At 37.2% G+C, this 20,738-nt stretch overlaps 1 protein-coding gene across 2 annotated transcripts; it reads right to left on the bottom strand.

The window, feature by feature from the left end:
- Positions 1-366: 366 nt before the first annotated feature.
- Positions 367-19,415, bottom strand: LOC306849664 (H(+)/Cl(-) exchange transporter 6-like). Of its 2 annotated transcripts, none has more exons than XM_079384856.1 (23): positions 19,327-19,415; positions 18,710-18,769; positions 18,518-18,583; positions 18,375-18,440; positions 17,772-17,838; positions 17,580-17,686; positions 17,025-17,151; positions 16,714-16,781; positions 16,445-16,503; positions 15,758-15,890; positions 15,552-15,665; positions 14,716-14,882; positions 14,480-14,594; positions 12,185-12,314; positions 10,999-11,152; positions 10,698-10,854; positions 7,436-7,542; positions 7,048-7,234; positions 6,257-6,414; positions 4,900-5,056; positions 3,610-3,717; positions 3,231-3,356; positions 367-2,188 (listed from the first exon to the last, which is right to left on the bottom strand). In XM_079384856.1, exons 1-23 carry the CDS (start codon positions 19,399-19,401, stop codon positions 2,108-2,110), a joined length of 2,589 nt encoding a protein of 862 aa, XP_079240982.1. In that variant the 5' UTR covers positions 19,402-19,415; the 3' UTR covers positions 367-2,107. The 2 variants fall into 2 exon arrangements, with proteins under 2 accessions (XP_079240982.1, XP_079240983.1); XM_079384857.1 differs by having other exon boundaries at positions 19,266-19,411.
- Between the last annotated feature and the right edge of the window lie 1,323 nt (positions 19,416-20,738).

Genomic DNA, 20,738 nt, shown 5'->3' with positions numbered 1-20,738 from the left:
TAGTTTCAAACTGCTGTCAGTGTGAACACTAAACTGAGTGTCAATCAGTTACAGTTAATAAAGTTGAAATACTTGTTTGACCAGAGCACATTTTTGAAAGCTCCATATTTTGCGTGAGGTAATAAGTTTTCTACAGTGACTTTATGTAAGGTCCACCTTTCAGCGTGATACAAGAGTTTATTTTAAGATAAGCAGCAGCATCTTGTCGTGAACGCTGACTGGCAGAAGATAGAAAATATATCTGCTAGTTCAACAAAGTACTATTAAAATTAATTTCCTTATATACAAGCAGTTTTATAAATGCTGTAAGGCCTGCTGTATGAATTCTGACCAAAACCTGAACTCACTCCACTGAACACAAGTCTTACAAGGGTGTATGTTTTATTTTGACTACTGCATTAAATTAATCACCTGAAAAACCATAATGATAGTGTACGATATCACAATGAAATATTGAGATCACAAATGATTTGCATATAGTTTATGAAGCTTTTATAACAGATGGATGGTGTTTAGTCGGCTCTCCAAACCTGCAGCACATTTTAGTCAAGAAATTTAACAGCATGTTATAATACATACATTAAAAAGACACATCAAATAAAACTCTGATAGTTCCACATCACAATAAATAAAACTGCAATAGATTAACATTTTAAAGCATAAATTAAAACCTTTTTTGCAGCATACGTGACAAAATATCCTTCATCTTAAATCAAATAAAAAAATAAAATTACAGTAAACATGTCAGGAATGTGTAGTATACAAATGTGCCATCAGTTCTTCTAATACTATTTAGTCTGCTCTTGTAAGTCCCTTGAAATCAAACCACAGCCAAATTATGATATCCTAATATCATGACTGTATGTTAAGTTATGAAAACAAGCATATGCATTACATAAATCCCTGTAATTCAGTGATTTTATGGTGGTTTGATTAGTTCATTATTACAAACACACCCTGAGAACTTTCTTCCCTGACAAAACAACGTCATGAATGTCAGAGCGTTTCAATGGAATGGGGAAAAGAACCATAAAAATATTATTAATGCCACGATTACAACTAAAACATTCATCACTGGGAATAAATGCCAAAACACTGGAATTGAATAACTTTACGTTGCATTTCGAAATAGAGTAAATGTCTCTAGAAAAAGGCATTATTGAAATAATGGCATGACTATATGAGATGAAAATCCATATACATCTGATTGTTGAGTCCTAGAAAGGGTCTACTAATATTTATTTAATGCCACATACTAAAGATCTTCAATGCAATTAAGGAGAAAAAAAAATGCAGAATTGCGAGGGAAAAAACCCAGAATTGTCAAATAAAAACCTTTTCATTTTTGTTCAGCAGCGTAAACAGGAGTCCATATTTTTCACCCAAAATCAAAGAAAAGAAAGTTTTTTTGTTTAGTAAATGACAAATCAAATTAGTTACGCCCCATAATTCAAATGATATATATTTATATTTATTGGTGACTTTCTTTACATTGATTACATTGGTCATTTTTTAAAACATTTTAAAAATAAAATATTTGTATTACAGTAATGTACTGATTTTATTTAAATCAGCATTATGGCAACACAATTTAAATTTATTTTGGCAGTACAGTAATTTGGAGAAAATGTTAAAATGCAATGAAAAAATTATGACATGCATAAAATCTTAATGGTCCTAAAAATGCACTTTCTAAAAAGGGCAAAATTCAAAAATAAGCTAAAATTTCTTCCTTTTGATTTTAGGGTGATGGCCCAAGCATGTTCTTGACAGTTTTCATGACATTTACCCTTTCGACCAGGGACTGTGGTCTACATCAGTCTTTGTGCAAAAGCAAACGTTCAGAAATACACAGAAATGGCGAGCACTATTAAAACATTCAGAAAAGTGCTAGAGTGAGGTTGGTAAAGCGGGACCTCACCTGCATCAGTGCTAGCATGAGGTGTGTGTGTGTGTGTGTGTTTGAGGACGGGTCAGGTACCGAACTCTAGTGGTCCACGCAGATATTAGGAATGGCTTTAGGGTGCGACCTGAAGCAGGGTCTCAGGCTCTTCTCACCTCGAGGACGCCATCACTCAAGCTTGGCTGCTTGATCACAGACGGAGTCTTAGATTGTGATGTAATGCTGTCGGAGTTTAGCAACTAAAAACTCATGGGTAAGATTATGTCTGGTGATTATTCCCACGATCTGTAAGAGAGACACAGATGACAAAACACCACTTTATGAAACAATTCTTGCACAACCTGTGAAGCTGCGACAGACAGACAGATTTTGCTATAAGTTTGATCACAACATATAAATCAATACTGTTAATAGTGTTCACCTTCTGTTTGAATACATGACATTAACTACACATTTCTGCCATATGGACATCAAATATAATGTAGATACTTTAATTTTCTGTAAAGCTGCTTCACAACGATTTGCATCGTGAAACGTGTTATACAAATAAACTTAGATATATAGATAGATAGATACGTCAATTACAAATCCTGCCAATGCATATGCCTCAAACATGGATTTTTGAATCATGAATGAATCTCATTTAATTGCACACACAAAGCAGGGATACTTTAGTATCACTTAGATACAATTCAAGTTTTTATAAATTTTTTTGAATTATTTAATTTTAATTTTTTCATTTTATTTCAAGTTTTCGTAATTTTGTTTAATTTTTGTTTTTAATTTAATGCATGTAGTTTGTATATTTTGTTTTAGTTTAAATTATTTTAGTACAACAAGATAAAATGAGAAATGTTGTCTTGGCTGAAATAAACGTGTTTTATTTCTTTTAATAATTTTATTTTAGGTAAAGTTTATTTTAAGTAACTTTTTCTTTATTTCAGGATTGCAGTTTTAAGTTTTAGTTAACTATAATAACAGTATATTAGAAGAAGCATTTACATTCTACGAATGCACTTTAAAATACAAAAATCAAAACATTAATTGAAATCAAATCAGAATTCATTGTGAATAAGAATCAGATCATTCTGAATTTGCAAAAATCATTCCCGAATTTAATTGAATAACCAACTGATTCATTGTCTACCCAAAAAAAAAAAAAAAAAAAAATCACAGCCCTAAGTAATAGGAGATGACAGAATTTTTATTTCTGGCTGAACTTTTCCTTAAAAAGTATAAATGAAGACAAAAAAAAAATTGAAGACACAGAAAGTTGCTTCTATATTTCTTTGTCACTGTGTTTCTAAGAACTGTGTTTCAGACGTACCTCTCCCACCGCATTGACTACAGGTAAGTGTCGAAGTCCCATGGTCCTGAACAGATTGAACACTTGGGAGACGCGTGTATTTGGAGAGACTGTATATGGACAGGGATTCATGTAAGGAGTCACATCCTGTTTAAGAAGAAAACAAAGAAATAAATGAGTCTAATTATGTCTGAGAGAGACCGTTGAACAAACTGTCATCACTGCAAGGCTCACTTTACAACAAGAGCACTTACACACTTCCAATTAACACCAATTAACAGCCATTATACACACACCAACACCACACATCCTAGATAACTGGATATAGAGCACTAGTTTATGAGCTGCTGTGAGCGTCACAATATTCCCCTGAAGAGTCTGATAGGTCAGAGGACTTTACCACAATCATGCGTGGATTGAGAAGGGCCAGGTCGAGATCGTGGATGTCAGGGAATCGTGGGTAATCCTCAGTCATCTCTGAATGAGAGAGCCGTGGCTGTGAGGCGCTCTACAGAGGGCAGAGGAAAGAGAGAGAGGCTGCGCTCAAATGTATTTGGTTGCATCTACAGTTCAAACAGATCAATGTTTCTTTCTCTGATTACCGCTAACACTGGTTTCTTTTATCCAGACGAGAGCTGTAGTTTGAGTATCATATGCTCATGCAGCGGTTTTGAGCCACCGTTTAGTCTGTATTTCACACTGCGCAATGAAAAACGGCTTCAGCTGCTCCGAATCACAGAATACATAGAGAGGTGGTGCAGTTATTTATTTATATGTATATTAGGGTTGCACGATATTGGATTTTGCCGATATTTTTCGACTGATTTTTTTGCCGATATTTTGGCCGATACCGATATATTTCCTTTTGTTTGGAAGCAACACCAAGTCTGTCCTGTGCATAAACTATAAGCATTTTTTTTATTTTTTTTTTTAGTTCGTTTTTAATAACTTATTTGTTAGAATTAAATAAACAATAATGAAGGATTTTTTGACAGTACATTGAAGCTTTGAAAATAACTATAAATAAACTATATATTAAATCACTGCATTTTTTCCCCAGGAGGATGCAGTGTCAAACCTAACATTTTGTTTTCAGATTTATCTAACATTTGTAGACGGTCTAAAGCAGGGGTCGGCTCTCAGCCAATCAGATTAGAGGAGCAGAAATAACTGTTGTATAAATGAACATATCAAATAGTTTAAATTTATATTACTTGCAATTAGATGAACTTCTGATTGCTTTTTTTTACCCACTTTTAAGTAGGACTTAAAATAAGTTGACAGCAGAATATACTGACAAGCATTTATGATAAATAAAATTTCTACTGAAACTTTTATGCATGTCATTTTTAAATATGGTTACGTTGTGATTTAGCACAAAATTAAAATATATTCAATGTAATATCGAATAGCAAAATATTTAAAATTATGATCAAGAACTTTACATGTGCTTTAGTATTCAGTCCACACATCAAGTGTTCTTTAAAGCAAAAATTAAAATACTTTAAGTAAAAAATTTGAATTTGACATTACAACAAAGTGCAATTGTTAAATAAAACTGTACTTAAGTGTGTTAAGAAACAGTCATAAATGTACACCCAATTAAGTAGCCTTATATTTTTTTTTTATATTTTATATTTTTTTAAACAAAAGGGAGGAAGAGAGAAGAATCAAGGAGGAGGGGTCTGACCGACTGGTTTTCAGCGTAGCAGACGCCGCGGATCAGCAAGTTGACGAGCTGTGAACGCAGGATGAGCCCGTGAAAGGTGAGCGACCGGAACCTCTCCTCCATGGTCCACTCCTCGCTGGGAGACTGGTCCGGGTACAGGTTTGGGTACGGCACGTGTCTGCCAACAACAACAGATAGCAGACACTCATGTATAAAAGCAAAAAAAGTCAGCGTCTTAACATATGATCTACATTTACAATATTTAATATTCAGCTAACTGGTCTTGTCTGGAGGAAATTTCATTTTTATCTTAATTAATATTAGCTGTATTTGCTTCACTCTACCAAGTGTTGTTTACTTTTCTAAATGCCTTTTTAACATGCTTAAGTTTTCAATGAGCTGAGAGATAACAGGAAATCTATTTGATGTGTGTGGGTGTGTGTTTGTGTGCAAGACAAGTGTGAAATGTTATTTTGGACCTAGCTTCTTAGAGATTCATTTGCATTAATTGTATTAAAATTTGCATAGTTAGGTACCTTAAATGGACAATTGTTAAATATACAGTATGATCGGATGAGATAGAAGCATCAGGATTTGATTAGGGTACAAATGCTGAGGCAACGCGTCTCTATTTGTCCCTCTCTGCAACCAACCTGTGACTGTTGACCTTTTTCTTAAATTTAAATAAATCTTAAATTCTTTGTCGCATGCCTTTATTAAAATAGAAAATTGCCACGACAGTCTGCCTTGGATTATATATATATATATGTGACCCTGGACCACAAAACGAGTCTTAATATTTGTAGCAATAGCCAACAATACACTGTATGAGTCAAAATTATAGATTTTTCTCTTACGCCAAAGGTCATTAGGATATTAAGAAAAGATCATGTCATATTTAGTAAATTTCCTACCACAAATCTCTCAAAACTTAATTTTTGATTAGTAATAAGAATTGCTAAGGACTTCATTTGGACAACTTTAAAGGCGATTTTCCTCAATATTTAGATTTTTTTTTGCACCCTCAGATTCCAGATTTTCAAATAGTTGCATCTCGGCCAAATATTGTCCTATCATAACAAACCATACATCTATGGAAAGCTTATTATATATTAAAATATTGACGGTGGTGCTGGGTCACATATGGAAATCTTAAAAGTAAAGGAGTAAAAAGCCTGTTTTTGTTGCAAGAAACCTTGAATAAAATCATAAGTGGACTTCCAGGAGCTATAAATGCTACAAAAGTACAGAATGTGGAGAAAAGATTTGTGATAATATACACTACATACAAATCCATCTTGTGTAATACCAGACGATCAATGCTTTTCAGCAAGAACAGGGTGCTAATAGTTCTGGAGGTCAAAGTTGGCCGACTGACCTCCTCTCCAGCATCTGCTGAAGGATGTCCTGCCCTTCCTCCGCCGGCTCCACAGCAGCCTGCTCATCACACACGTTGCGCAGCTCACTTGACGGGTATGATTTCATGGACTGACACCTCCGCCTCTGCTCCCCCGCACGCGTCAACACGCTGCTTTTCTGAAGGAGAAGAAACGTCAGAGAGAAACTGGGGTTTTTGGACATGGAAACAAAAAGACATACAATAAAGTTCAATTTGTTGCAATAAGTGCCTCTAACAATTAACAATCATTTTGATGTTAATTGCTGCATTTAAATACTACTAGGTTAACAGTTTATTTTTTACAGTACATTAAACGTTACATTTTAAAGTTAAATGAACATTGTTCATGTACTATAAACAAACATCAATTCATACATGGAGGGTTTATTAAATCTATTTGTCATTTAATCTGAGTTTCTAGTCATTTTAAAGACAACACGAAACAGCATTTCTCCTCGATAGCGTGAGCCTTTTGTAATATTTCCAAAGTCAAACTGAATATTCACACTAAAATAATGTAGGACTTGATCAACCCATTTGGATTAGGTTGGATTTTGAAAGTGGAGTGGATTAAACATTATTTTAGAGGTAGAGAAAGTTATTATGCATTAATGACAAAACTTCTCCTTAAAGTATATGATCTGAGTATCGAATAAAGCTAATAAAAATCAACTCTGTTCTACTGAGTGAGACATTTAAAAAAAACAGAAGACCATTTGCACCATCTTGTGGTTCAATACTGCTACAATTGGTGACATGTCATGATGTACCTTAAATTTGATATTGTTGCTTATGAGGATATTGCCCTTCATAAACTCCTTCTCATTATCTCTGTTCTCGGTGACGACGGGGAAAGCGTGATAGACGGTGGTCCTCAGGATGCTGACCAGAGACTGGATACGGGTGTGAGGATACACGTATGTCAGGTTGGGCTCCATGATGTCACTGGCCGTTAATCTAAAAGACAGATTAAGAGAAATTTGAGGTTAAAAAATAAAACGTATGCCGAATATATGGATATCATTGCATTATATATCAAAATATCTTTTTTTTTTTTTAGATGTCAAATAATGCTATGAAACAGAGACATTTTTAAATCTAACTTAATATTTAAAAACTTCTATGCCACAAACTGTGGCACATGTAAAATGGTCTCACTTGTCCATCTCGACCTCTGTTTCCCACTCCAGCAGCGGGACTCCCTTTAGGTGAATATGAATATCATATATTCCCTTATTAAAGAAATCTCCTGTCCACTTGGCCACCTGACAAAACACACAGTGCCAGTAAGTAGTGTACATTGAAGTTGTATTTTTTACATCATAGAATTCTAGTTATGCTATATCAGGAGGACATTCATAAAGGATGTGATCTGATTTCATGAGTTCACACATATACAATAAACTGAGTAAAGGTTATGCGTATTTGGCGTGCTGTCCAGGGAGAGGGCTCCGAGCTCGGTAAAAACTCCCGAGCCCGGGGTACTCCTCCTGTCTGGGGAGAGGGGTCCGAGCTCGGCGTTTAGCCCAGACTCAGAGTGCCCCCCCTCCTCCCCAAGTGCTCCTCCCCGTGCTGGGGAAGAAACGGGCTGAAGGTGAGGAGTTGGGGTAGCGGAGGGATGCTGAAAGTCTAGAGATGATGAAGGTAAGACATGCTTGATTATTTATAGGGGTTCTCTCTTGCGCTGATTGGATAGATGGTGTAATTACTAATGATGAATTGGCCGTGTTAATTATCTGTGCGTACTCCTCCCGAAATGTGTTTATAAAACATCACTTCACGAGTTTACACTTACATATAATAAACTGAGTATTATGCGTATTTGGCGTGCTGTCCAGGGAGAGGGCTCCGAGCTCTGTATTTAGCCCAGACTCAGAGTGCTCCCCCAAAGATGCAATTAGCATGCCATGACAGCAGCCAGAGACGGGCGTTGATAACCCCACAAAATTTGCAAGGCTTAAGGTTGGAGGGGTGCTGGACGTCACTTGGAGTAGAATCGTTGTGGTGGTATCTGGAAAGAGAGTGAGGCTTCTGTGGAAGCGGGCCCTGCTGCGGCAATATTGAATTAGCAGAGCACTGCTGCAGCATTTAAAGAGAGTGAGGCTTCTGAGGAAGCAGGCACTGCTGCGGCAGTGAGGAAATACAGAAAAGGCTCCTGCGGGAGCGGGGTGTTGCTGGGATGGTTGAAGTGGAGATGAGCCGCTATGGGTGGATTTGGTGGTGTTAAAAAGGATGGCGGGTCTGAGGTTCGAGTGAACAGGGATGGACTGGCGTTAAAGGGGTCAGCTAATGAGGGTTCGGTGAGCTTCTTTGATATGGATGGGTCTTCACCACTAGTGGAGGCAGCCTCACACTAGCGTCTGCAATGGACGCTGGAGGTCACTGAAAAGGAAAAGGGGTTATTAGTGGTGGCAGGAAAAGAGATATGTGGGCCTGTGTTGCCAGCGGAGACGGCCACACGCTTGCTTCAGCTGCTGTAGCTGTAGGTCACGAGGTTTGTGACTTTCAGGGAAAAAGCTGGAAAGCCTGTGTAGTCTGCTCTGCTAGAGGAAACGGCCTCATGTCAGTGTCCGCTACGGAAGCACGAGACTGCTGAAAAGGAAAAGGGTTTAGTGGTAGTAGACGGAAAGTCTGAAATGTCGGGGCCTGCGTTGCAAGCAGAGGCATCCTCGTGCTTGCTCCTGCTCCGGATGCTGTAGGCCGCAGGAAAGGGGAGTGGTTTGTGACTTTTGGTGGGACATGCTGAAATGTCCGGATAGCCTCCAGTGCTGGCGACTAGGCAATTTTGTTGCTGGAATAAGCAATTTCTCAGAATACCCTAGTAACTTGTTTTTTCGAGGCAACAGATGTAGCTATTTTTACTTTTTTAATTATTTTTTTTGCAACCTTTAAAAAGTGATAAAATGATGAAAAGCATGCGTTTTTCTCTAAACCACACAAAAGGAAAAAGTATTGAAACAGCTAGCCGGCTAAGCGGCACATCGGCTGGTAACGTTAGATGCTTTGAGAGAGTTGCCTAGCAGTACACACTTCATAAGAATTAAGTTGCAGGTTGCACTTGTTCAATAATTGTTTATGATACGCTTTAATTTTTTTGTTTGTACTTATGATTGTTAATGATTACTATTGGTCCACTGTGGTCAGTGAAACTTCTCTTCCACTGTTGATCTTGACCACAAAATCAAAAATGAATCTTATCCGACTTATCTATCCATTTATCAAAATGAAATGAGTTAATTAAATACAGGTAAAAATGCAAGTGAAAAAAGTGAGTGATTTCAGTGTGTATTCTAAGCACTTGCGTCATGATTACATAATGACATTAACATCCAATGATGTCACGATGTCATTTAACAACTTTAAACAAATGATCTGCCTTTAGCGATTTTTACCTGAAAATTATTTGGCAACACTGGTGGCCCATGCGTCAGAATTAATGGGCGTTTGCCTCAGGCTATACTATCCGCTTTCCGAGGAAGAATTGTTGGCGCAGCCGAATGATATGAGGATGCCAGGGAAGTTGGAAATTCAGCAGAGGAGGCGAGGTTAAGCCTCGGTTTCGGGGAAATCGTGTGTCTGGTCGGCGGCGATGTCTGGCGTAGAAGGAGTGATCCTGGTGCCGGCTGATTTGCTGCGGAGGATCCGAAAATCTCGAGTATAGGTCTCATTGTTTGGACGGGGAAAAAAAATTAAATAAATGTTTGGGTCTGTGATATAATGGCAAGAGATGCGAACCGAATGCTGAAAGTCTATAGATGAAGGTAAGACATGCTTAATCATTTATAGGGGTTCTCTCTTGCGCTGATTGGATAGATGGTGTAATTACTAATGATGGATTGGCCGTGTTAATTATCTGTGCGTACTCCTCCCGAAATTTGTTTATAAAACATCACAATTAAAATTAGTGCTGATCAACGATTAATCGCATCCAAAATAAAAGTGTGTACATGTGTGTATATTTGTTATGCATATATAAAAACAAAAACATGCATGTGTATATATTTAAGAAAAATATGTTATATAATATAAAACAATATAAATATACACATGTAAATATTTTCAAAATATATACTGTATTTGTGTGTATTTATATATACATAGTGTACATTTATTATGTATATATAAATACACATACAGTATACATTTTGAAAATATTTACATGTGTATACATTTATGTACTTGTTTTATATTATAACATTTTTCTTAAATATATACACATGCATGCGTTTGTTTTTATATATGCATAACAAATATACATAGTATACACATATGTACACAAAAACGTATTTTGGATGCGATTAATCGAGATCATTATTCGATAATCGATAGTCATTATTACACAAACATCCCAGATGAGGATTTCCCATACAACATAAAAAACTAACAGATATCAGAACTTGATTTGTGAATGTTTTCCTACCATCAGCGTTATCATAATGGGAAGTCCGTATGTGATCTCATTGGTGGATTCAATTAAGATGACGGTCAGGCTGATGGTCATTCTGACCACACCTCCTAGAAAGGCAGCTGCTCCAATCAAAGCAAAGGTCCCCGAATATATTTGCATGTGGAAATTACTGTAATTACACACACACACACACATTTAAAAACAATAATAAGTGTAGGCTAATTATAATGCACAAGACACAATAAATATGTGTCCTGTTCCAATGGATGCCCTTGGTAGTTCTTAAGAGATTGTAAACAGGAATAAAACTTACATCTTGAGGACGTTGGCCACTAGGCGCCCGAGTGAAGCTCCACAGAGAAGAGACGGGACAAACAGACCACTGGGGACGGACACACCGTACGTCCAACAGCTCAGAAAGAAATACAGCACAAAGAACAGCGAGAGGGTGACCGGACTGAAGGTAGCTGTCAACAAAACCAGACAAAGGAGGGAGAAAGAGACAGAAGAGAAAGATTAGAAAATAAAGAGGTATAGTGATATGCACTTCTCAGAAACAATTTCTACAGAGCAAACATCACAGAGGTACAGGCATGCTGTTTATGCAAACTTTATTTTCATGACTATGAAAACAAGATAAAAGTGATTATTCCATTTTGTCTTGTTATAAATCCAGCACACCCTTTACCTGTAAAGCACAGTGATTTCAACCCTTCATAAATGCTTAATAGTTTTCAGTAAGTTGATCTTGCTTATTTTGATCGCATTTAATTGTTTTGTTTTTTACCTCAATTTTTAATATTTAGTTTGTTTACTTTTTAAGTTGAACTACATTGTTGTTCAAAAGTTTGGGATCAGTACGCTTTAACTTTTTTTTTTTTTAAACAAGTCTCTTATGCTCATCAGGAATGATTTCTGAAGGATCATGTGACACTGGAGACTGGAGCAATGATGCGGAAAATTCAGCTTTGCATCACAGGAAAAAATTACATTTTACAATACATTAAAATAGAAAACAGTTACTTAATTTTGGAATTTAATTTCACAATATTACTGTTTTTTTCTGTATTTTTGATCACATAAATGCAGTCGAGAGAGAGAGAGATTTCTTTAAAACATTCAAAATCTTACTGATCCCAAACTTTTGAACAGCAGTGTATATTTGAAGTTCAAAGAAAATCCAGTGTTAAACAAAATAATAAATGCATGATGTTTCCAAACTCATCGATTAACGGTCATCTAAATATTGACCACAGTAACTAACGTGATTATGATTTTTGGAACAATCTAGAGGCTCTAACACAGATCGAGGTGGAAAAAATTACAATTACATTTTTTGGGGTAAAGTTTAAGGCATAAAGCTATATATTCTGAAATGTCTGTGAAAAATTTAAGTTGCAGGAGAAAAGGGGGTAGTACAATCAACAAAACATGCTGTCACGTGTGAATTAACACAAACCGATCGTAAACGGTGTAATCGTTGCATGTAATTTTATTACCATTCTGGTGGAAGAGCTGGTGGATTGCCACCTCTTGAGGGTTGAAGAACAGGGTTGCCATGTCATTGTATGTGTTGTTGTAGCAGAAGAAGTGTCGTATGGTTGAGTTCACCTCCTCATTTACAGACCCCTACACAACAAACCATTACTGCACTTACGCACAATTTTCTCAGGATGACAAGTTCTAATTTTATAAGAATAAGCTGCAGTGTGAACCAGGATTTATATCTTATATATCTATACAGCAACCCATTTACATCCGTGTGCATCCTATATATCAGCAGCTGAATAGCTTGCTACTGTTATTTCATCTCAGCAAGTTATATTTACTTACAATGACTTCATCTGTACTTAAAGCACTAAACGTTTGTGAACCTTAAATCAGTATCATAATCAGCTGACTGATTGTTTATATTTGTTTTACCCACCTTAAAGGGGTCATATGATGCGATTTCATGTTTCCCTTTGTCTTTGGAGTGTTACAAGCTGTTTGTGAATATATAACACCTGTAAAGCTGCAAAGACTAAAGTCTCAAAACCAAAGAGGTATTCTTTATAAAAGTGAAGTGACATTCAGCCAAGTATGGTGACCCATACTCGGAATTCGTGCTCTGCATTTAACCCATCCAACGTGCACACACACACAGCAGTGAACACACACACACACAGCAGTGAACACACACACACACAGCAGTGAACACACACACACACACACACACACACACACACACACACAGCAGTGAACACACACACAGCAGTGAACATACACACACACACAGCAGTGAACACACACACACCGTGAACACACACCCGGAGCAGTGGGCAGCCATTTATGCTGCGGCGCCCGGGGAGCAGTTGGGGGTTCGGTGCCTTGCTCAAGGGCACCTCAGTCGTGGTATTGAGGGTGGAGAGAGCGCTGGACATTCACTCCCCCCAACTACAATCCCTGCCGGCCGGAGACTCGAACCCGCAACCTTTGGATCACGAGTCCAACTCTCTAACCATTAGGCCACGACTTCCCAATAGCGGTAGGAGTGTGTGAACTCCACTAAAACTCCCTCAGTGCTCAGCCTGCATAAAAGTTAAGACTCTGCCACGCCCCCCTAACACGGCTCATTCAAACACGCCCCCACGTCTACGTCACGGTGTGGGAAGAATTGCAAAACACCGCCCAAATGTATATGCAAAGAAAGAAGGCAGAACTATTATTCTGGCTGTAGTATTGTTGCTGCCGCCAGCGTCATGTCCTGGAGACGCTGTGTTTCATTGTGAAAGTACTTTGTTTGGGCTTCCAAAAGAGGACACAACTAGAAATCAGTAGTGGTTAAGTTGCATTTACAACACTGTTCCAGAACAGTTCAACCCAAATAATAGAGTGTGTGCAGCGCATTTTACAAAGAACTGTTTCCTGAACCTGGGAGAGTAGCTGCGCACACTATAAAGTGGGGCAATTACAACTTTGCAAGGACAGTCTGGCGCTTCTGACTCGCAGCCTGCAAGCATGTTTTCATATTTAATGAATTCGCTACTGGCTATTCAAACGCGAGTTTTAAGCAGTGTAGAGTAGTGCTTGATGTTTCTCGTTTCTATGATCACAAATGCACACATGGTGTTATGTTTACGCTGTGCAACGCAACGCGTAAAAACACAGTATAAGTCATTATAATCAGTAATTATGTCCCCACTGGATGCAACAAATGCCTCGTTTATAATGGGTTTTTTATTGTTTTTGTCTCGTCGCGCCGGGACACGGCATCACAACACGGTAAGGGGCGTAACATTTCCATCACACGCTTGAGGTATTCGGCCAATCACAACGCACTGAATAACTGGGTAATTAGCGCACACCGTGCTTTTCAGAACGATGAGATTTGTAAAAATCGACGTGTTTCAGAAAGGCGGGGCAGAGAGGAGCAACAAAAATTTACAGTATGAGGAAAATAATGTGTTTTTTGAACCTTAAACCATGTAAACACATTGCATTACACCAAATAATGTTCTTTTTAGCAACATCATATGACCCCTTTAAATTACATGTAAAAGAAACTTATGATTGGTCAGTGTATATGTCCATCAAATGGTCTCTTCCTGTATAACCGAGCTGTTCTTGGCCATATTGAGCTACGAAGAGGACCAGACTGCTGTAGTCTCACACAGTCAAACTCCTGACTATCAGCACATAGAAACCATATATAAAAAGCCCAGCAAAAGAGAGAAACAGAGAAAAATAGCAGTAAAAGAAAGAATTAAAAGACTGAAGTTAAAAGAGAGAAAGGAAGCTGGTTTGAGACTGACCTGTGTTGATGTGCTGTTATTGGTGGGAGTTAAATCTCGACACTCCCCCAGAGTCACTGATGCCATGAAGATCACTAGTGTGGTCACCATACACACCAGCAGACTCTCCAGCACCCTGCCAATCAAACCAAGAGCGTCAGACAGCTACTCTCCTGCTATCTGAGCAGGTCAATTCTCCCGTTGTTTTGAGTAGTTTTGCTCAATACAAATCCATAATCGAGATCTCTCTCGGGTACCTGATGAATCTTGCTTTGGGGTGAACGTTTCTCATGCGGTATTTTGCAAGGCGTTTGTTGATGCAGTTGAAGAGAGCGCCGAGCAAACCTCCTGCCACCCCCATCAACACAAAAAACGCCAAATCTACTGCCGTCCACAAATGACACGTCTTATCTCCGTCTACACACTGCAGAAAACAAAGAAAAATAGATAAGTTAACACCACACACCTGATTGATTTGTTTTTCCAATAATTCCTGGATTATTTAGAAGTCCACACAAAATCCATTCACAAGTGACCGAATGTGACTGAAAGTGAAGTTCACCCTCAAGATCATGTTCATTTACTCCAATAGTTTTCATTCATTTTTATTATTATAGGCTAAAATAATGATGAATAAACTGCATTTTGGCATTGGTAAACTTTTTTTTCTGCCCAAGTGGCCTAGTTGAAATCAGGAGAAAATACAAAAGAGAAAAAAAAAAAAAACCTCCAACTAAAATTTCATACAATTTGATGAACAATTAAGATTTTTTTTTTTTTTTTTAGAATAGCATGCATTGATGAGTCATTCACAATAAGAGTAGAAAATATGACATTTAAATATTTAAGTGTAGAAAAGAACTAATGCTAGGAATTCCAGTTCTAACTTTATTCTATTATTTTTCTATTTATTTAAAAAATACATAAAGGCATCTGCTAAATGTAAATGATTAAATTAAAAATGAAAAGATCATGAAATAAATGTAAAAGAGGACATGACAGGATTATTTCCATATTATCACCTAATTTACATATCAACTCAACATGAATGCATATCATAAAGGGCTTTGATGTATTTCTGTAGCTTTTTTACCTTAAACTCTCCAAAGTTGAGCAGGCCAGGCAGCTGGAATGATCCCCATTTATTGAAGTTGATCCCAGAACGAAAGAAGTTGAGTGTAAAAGTGGCAGACATGGAGCAGAACAACTATAATACAGAAGAGACAGAATTATAAACTGAACTTTCTCAGCACATACCCATAATACATGACCAAAACCATACATAATATATCCACATACCACTTTCCATGTGAGGGCCTGGTTCCAGAAGGACGACCCCTCCTCCAGACTGAAGAGTGTGCCCCCTATGGGTGCCCCGAAGGCAGCCGCAACTCCAGCCGCTGCACCCGCCGACACAAAATCCCTCTTGTCCCTGAACACATAAAATAAACAAAAATATGGTTGACAAAAATCCCAACTGACCTGGTTTAGTTTATTAATACAAATTCCTGGTCATACGGTGCATATTTCAATAACATTTGTAATATTATTTATGAAATTATTATATAATATTTTTAATAAATAGAGTAGGATACAATAGGGATGGGCAATATGACCACAATCTTAACACAATATGAGTTTGTTTTTTTCATTATAATGATATATAGCAAGTTATTTTGGGTTTTTCTATCGATTTGATACCAAAATATTTCACAATTCTCGTCATCAATTTCAATATCACACACACAAAATAATACTAGCCTAACATAAGCGTAAAAAAAAAAAAAAAACAAGCTTACCGAAGACAACTAAGAAACTAATTACAAGCAACAGGACCAAAATCTCCAAAAGAATACAGACACAAATGAATCAGACCTACGTGAAAAACTTGAGCTGATATAATAGGATTGAATGCCACTTAATGTTTTGCATTTATTTTGTGCAATGTAATGAATGATTTAGTGCTTGTTGTGTTGTAGTGCTCACCTGTCACTGCGGAAATAGGGAAAGTGAAAGCGGATCTTCTTGAAGGTGATGCTCTGAAACTAACCAGAGAGACAAGCATGCTTTTATTAGTGTATGACTGTGACAAGAAAGATAATGCATAAATGAATCACCCGGTTACATCAGAACACAAAATCATTAACCATCTAAAGTATTCTCAACCTCAACAATTTTGAATAGGAGAATGGTTCAAGATTAGTCAATTCAGTGCTTAGTTTATTATTTGGATGCATGAGCATGTGCAGGAGTACCTGAGGAAGTCCTGCTCCTACTATCGCTCCGCTGTGAATCATTGGTCCCTCTTTACCCACAAACAACCCTGAAACAAAAACAATACCGGATCAGCATGGAACAGCTTCAAAAAGACATACCACTGTCATTTGGCTTCATGGCTCTGATCAACACCATGCAGTTTATTGACGTTACCGGAATAAGGCCAGTTTACACATATTAGTCTTAAAAATCAGAATCAAAAAGCAGCAATCACAAATGGCCCAATACAGCACAGAGCTATATTCTTATCTTTGTCTGTGCTGATAGAGACTATTCTCCTCATCATTACCTCCAGCAACAGCGAACAGGACTCCTGTGACCTTACATATGAAGGTCCGTAGCCGCACAATGCCGGGAATCTTTACTCCGTTCAGGTAACTTTTAATTTCTGGGATACCAGACCCAGCTGCAACAGGCTAAAACACAGAAGAAACAGATTGTATACTACACACACTGTACAATTATTGATTTGGCTTTGTATTTAAAGTATAACATGCATTTTTGATTGTATATTAACTTATCTATTAAACTGTATTATCCAAATAATTAAGAAAAAAAAAAACATCAAGAAATCTTGTTCACCAATGCTGCATTTATCTGATCAAAACTGTATATATATATAAATTTTCAGCATCATTACTCCAGACTTCAGTGTCACATGATCCTTCGGAAATCATTCTAATATACTGATTTGCTGCTCAAGAAACATTGTAATATTATTCATTTAATATTACTGTATTTTTATTAAATATATGCTGCAAAAAAAAAAAAAAAGTATCCCAACCCTCTGGTGTTGTTGTGTAATGCCTTTATTCTTGAACATATTGGCCTGAGATGATCTTACCTCAATGAGCACCAGAACGCTGGAGATGAATATGAACATCATATTGAGAGCCAGCAGCTCCAGTAATGAGAGAGCTAGACAGCCATTTTCACTGCATTCCTCCACGGCTGACGCACGTCAAGGACTCCACTCAGCAAATAGTGCAGAATTACACAAACCACAACACAATGCAGAACTGAGCAGAAAGGATACATTGTCCAACCAAGCTGAACTTCATCTTAGTGAAGAGCCGCACGAAGAAATCAACAAACAGACCAGTCTGAAAAGAAATAAAATTAATCAGAAATCACCATTTCATGGTGAAACTCCCCAAAAAATTTAATAAATAAATCTTAATATTCCTTAAAGGCTTCATTTTCTATAATGACATTTATGCAATTTAATATAATTATTTAAATTTTATTTTTTATTTATTTGGGGGGGGGGGGGGGTGAAATATGTTTGAATTGAATATATATATATATATATATATATAAAAAGTTTAAATATATCTGTAGGCATTTGTATGTCCAAAATGTAAACGCTACATAATATCAAAGAATACCAATGTTAATATTGTGGACCATCAGAAATGTTTCCATCAGAAATGCCAGGCATTGAGAATTGCTAGAAGTGACAAAATTTATTGTAACCTTTAAGATCTTGCATCTGAAAACAAAGACATTTGTTCTTGTTTTCTCATATTGTTCTCTTATTATATCCGTGACATTTGATTTTAGCCAGATCAAGTAGTGAGGTCTATAATTTTCTATAAATCTCATTCTTCAATAAGGTATAAACCACCCCAAAACTTACCAGTCCTGTTGATACTCCAATTGCAAAAAACAAAATCCACTTTATCGCTTCATACTTTCTGGCTTTCTGTACGAGGAATGAGATAAGACACTTGGTAAACATGGACTTGGCATCATAATAAATGAAGACATTACACATTTTACCTTATTATCCAACCCCTCCAAAACCTCCAGGAATGGCTCATTAATGCACCGGTCATAATCCAAACTCTAAAACGCCAAACATAAATAAAGACATGCAACATTTGCATTTATTAAACATACCCGTTAGAGACATTTGTGTGTTGCAAGTCGTTTGCTTTTATTGTAAGTCTAATCTGTCCATTGTTTACGAACCTCATAGTCTTTTCTGGGCAGTATTTCATCCTCATCTTCTCTGGTTTCACCCAGTATTGTCTAACAAGCAAAAGGCAGCAATAAAATCAGGTTAACATGGTCAGAAAAAGTAAAACCCTAATCTAATGGTTTAATGTTGGTGGTTCTGAGGTGTCCATCAGTCCTTAAAACGAACAGATGGCCTGTATCGACAATATTAGCATTATTTACAACCATAAAGAACACATTAACAGTATTAAACCAGGTTTATCATCATATCAAGAAATAGAGGTTGTGCCTCTCATGACCTGGTGAGCTATAGATAATGATTTAGAGATATAATGAGATATTGACCAAAGCTGCTTCACACAATGTCGTCTAGACAGGAGCACACTAGATTCAGAAACAGTTACACTTTCATGTTCATTGATAATGCATATGAATTTAGTAGCTTGTTGAGTTTTCCTGCTCTCAGCAGATTTGGTTTGATAGCTAAACTTATTGTTAATGTACACTTGATTCACATCAGGCTGTTTACAGTCTATTTGCAACAGATTTAGCATAGTTTACAACTCACGTTTCATTCAACAAGGCGTTTTGTGTTAGGAAACAGATAAGACAGATAAAATATTGTATACCAGCTCCTCTGGTGTTCTTGTTTCGCCTTCATTGCAGCAGCATCGACAACACAAACATCCTCCACAGCACGCCATCTTCAGCAGCACGCCTGATCACGTGACCACAGGCCAGCGGATGTATTCAAGCGCGCGCCAGCTGCGCAGCTTTCACGCAAACTGTGTGCGTCGTGCATACCATGCTATGCAACACACTTATCACTAATCTATGATAATTATATTAGTGATAAAGCTCATTTCCGCCACATAAACTCAGAGATACTAAAGTCATATTTATGAGATGAAAAAGTACGACGAAACTTAACTCAGAGACAAAACAAGGTCAAAATTATAGCAAAAAAGTACACAATATGAGACTTGAAATCATTATTAGTTGATATGCCAACTTATTTTTATCTCATTGTTTCGACATTTTGTCATAATTTCATTTTTTACGTCATAACTATGACTTTTATTTCATAATTATGAGTTGATATCTCATTTCGACGTTTTATGTAATAATTTCGTCTGTTTTATAATTATGTATTTACAATGAGCCTTTGTGGGGGATGGTGCGTATGTGTCTCCAGATATAACAAATATATCATGTGAGATTAAACTAAAGGCTGCAAATGAAAGAGAACAGTTTGGATAAATATATTGACTTGTCTTGTCTTTCTGTGTGGACGTGTATCTGCGATCAATTAATGATTGATGTGTGTTGGACTTCATGCAGCGCTGTGAAAACCGATCGGAGGCTGACTTGAAGCAGTGCATGCCGGTTAGAAAATTTGTCCGATTTGAACCGGCGCCCATGTCACAAAAGTACCGCTACTTTTAGAGATTTAACAATAGGGCCTTTCGCACCGCAGGAACATTTTCGTAGTACCCCAACTAATTGTGTAACTACCCACTTTTTGGCGTGTTCGCACCGCGGGAAGGGTTTTAGTTCCACGAACTCCGTTTGGAGGAATTAAATTAGCTCCTACTTCAGAGCAGGGTCTAAAACAGTTGTAAGTGTACGCTGATTGGCTAAACGCGTACAAAAACGCCATGATTTAAAACACCTTGTAAACATATGTGTAAACATTGTATCATACTGAGAGCATTTATAAACGGCATTTAGCTGAAGACTTCGTCTACGGCGTTTTGCGCTTCTAACCCTGCAAACTGTCTGGAGATTATTAGTCCAAGAGCTGATAAAATGTAAAAAATGTAAATTGAATGCAATGTAAGTCGCTTTGGAAGCGTCTGCTAAATGCATAAATGCATAAATGTAGTCCTCCTTTTCGTCCTTTCAATCGCTTGACATATACATCGAAATGCCATGTCCATTATTGTGAAACCCAACACAGCTCCGATCACAGCATCCTCATTAACGTTGTTCTTCTTTGATTAAGTTGTTGTACAAATGACGTCACTGTCGACCGGCGTAC

The sequence above is a fragment of the Barbus barbus genome (assembly GCF_936440315.1).
Source record: "Barbus barbus genome assembly, chromosome: 29".
Lineage (NCBI taxonomy): Eukaryota > Metazoa > Chordata > Actinopteri > Cypriniformes > Cyprinidae > Barbus > Barbus barbus.
This window is presented reverse-complemented; position numbering and strand designations above follow the sequence as displayed.

What these genes read in the sequence shown, in the direction of transcription:
- LOC306849664 (XM_079384856.1), bottom strand. Translation starts at nt 19,401, where the DNA reads ATGGCGTGCTGTGGAGGATGTTTGTGTTGTCGATGCTGCTGCAATGAA. An exon ending in GTGGCCAACGTCCTCAAGAT is followed by an intron (nt 10,855 to 10,998) that starts GTAAGTTTTATT and finishes GTGTAATTACAG; the next exon opens with TAATTTCCACATGCAAATAT. An exon ending in GCTACGCTGAAAACCAGTCG is followed by an intron (nt 3,718 to 4,899) that starts GTCAGACCCCTC and finishes TGCCCTCTGTAG; the next exon opens with AGCGCCTCACAGCCACGGCT.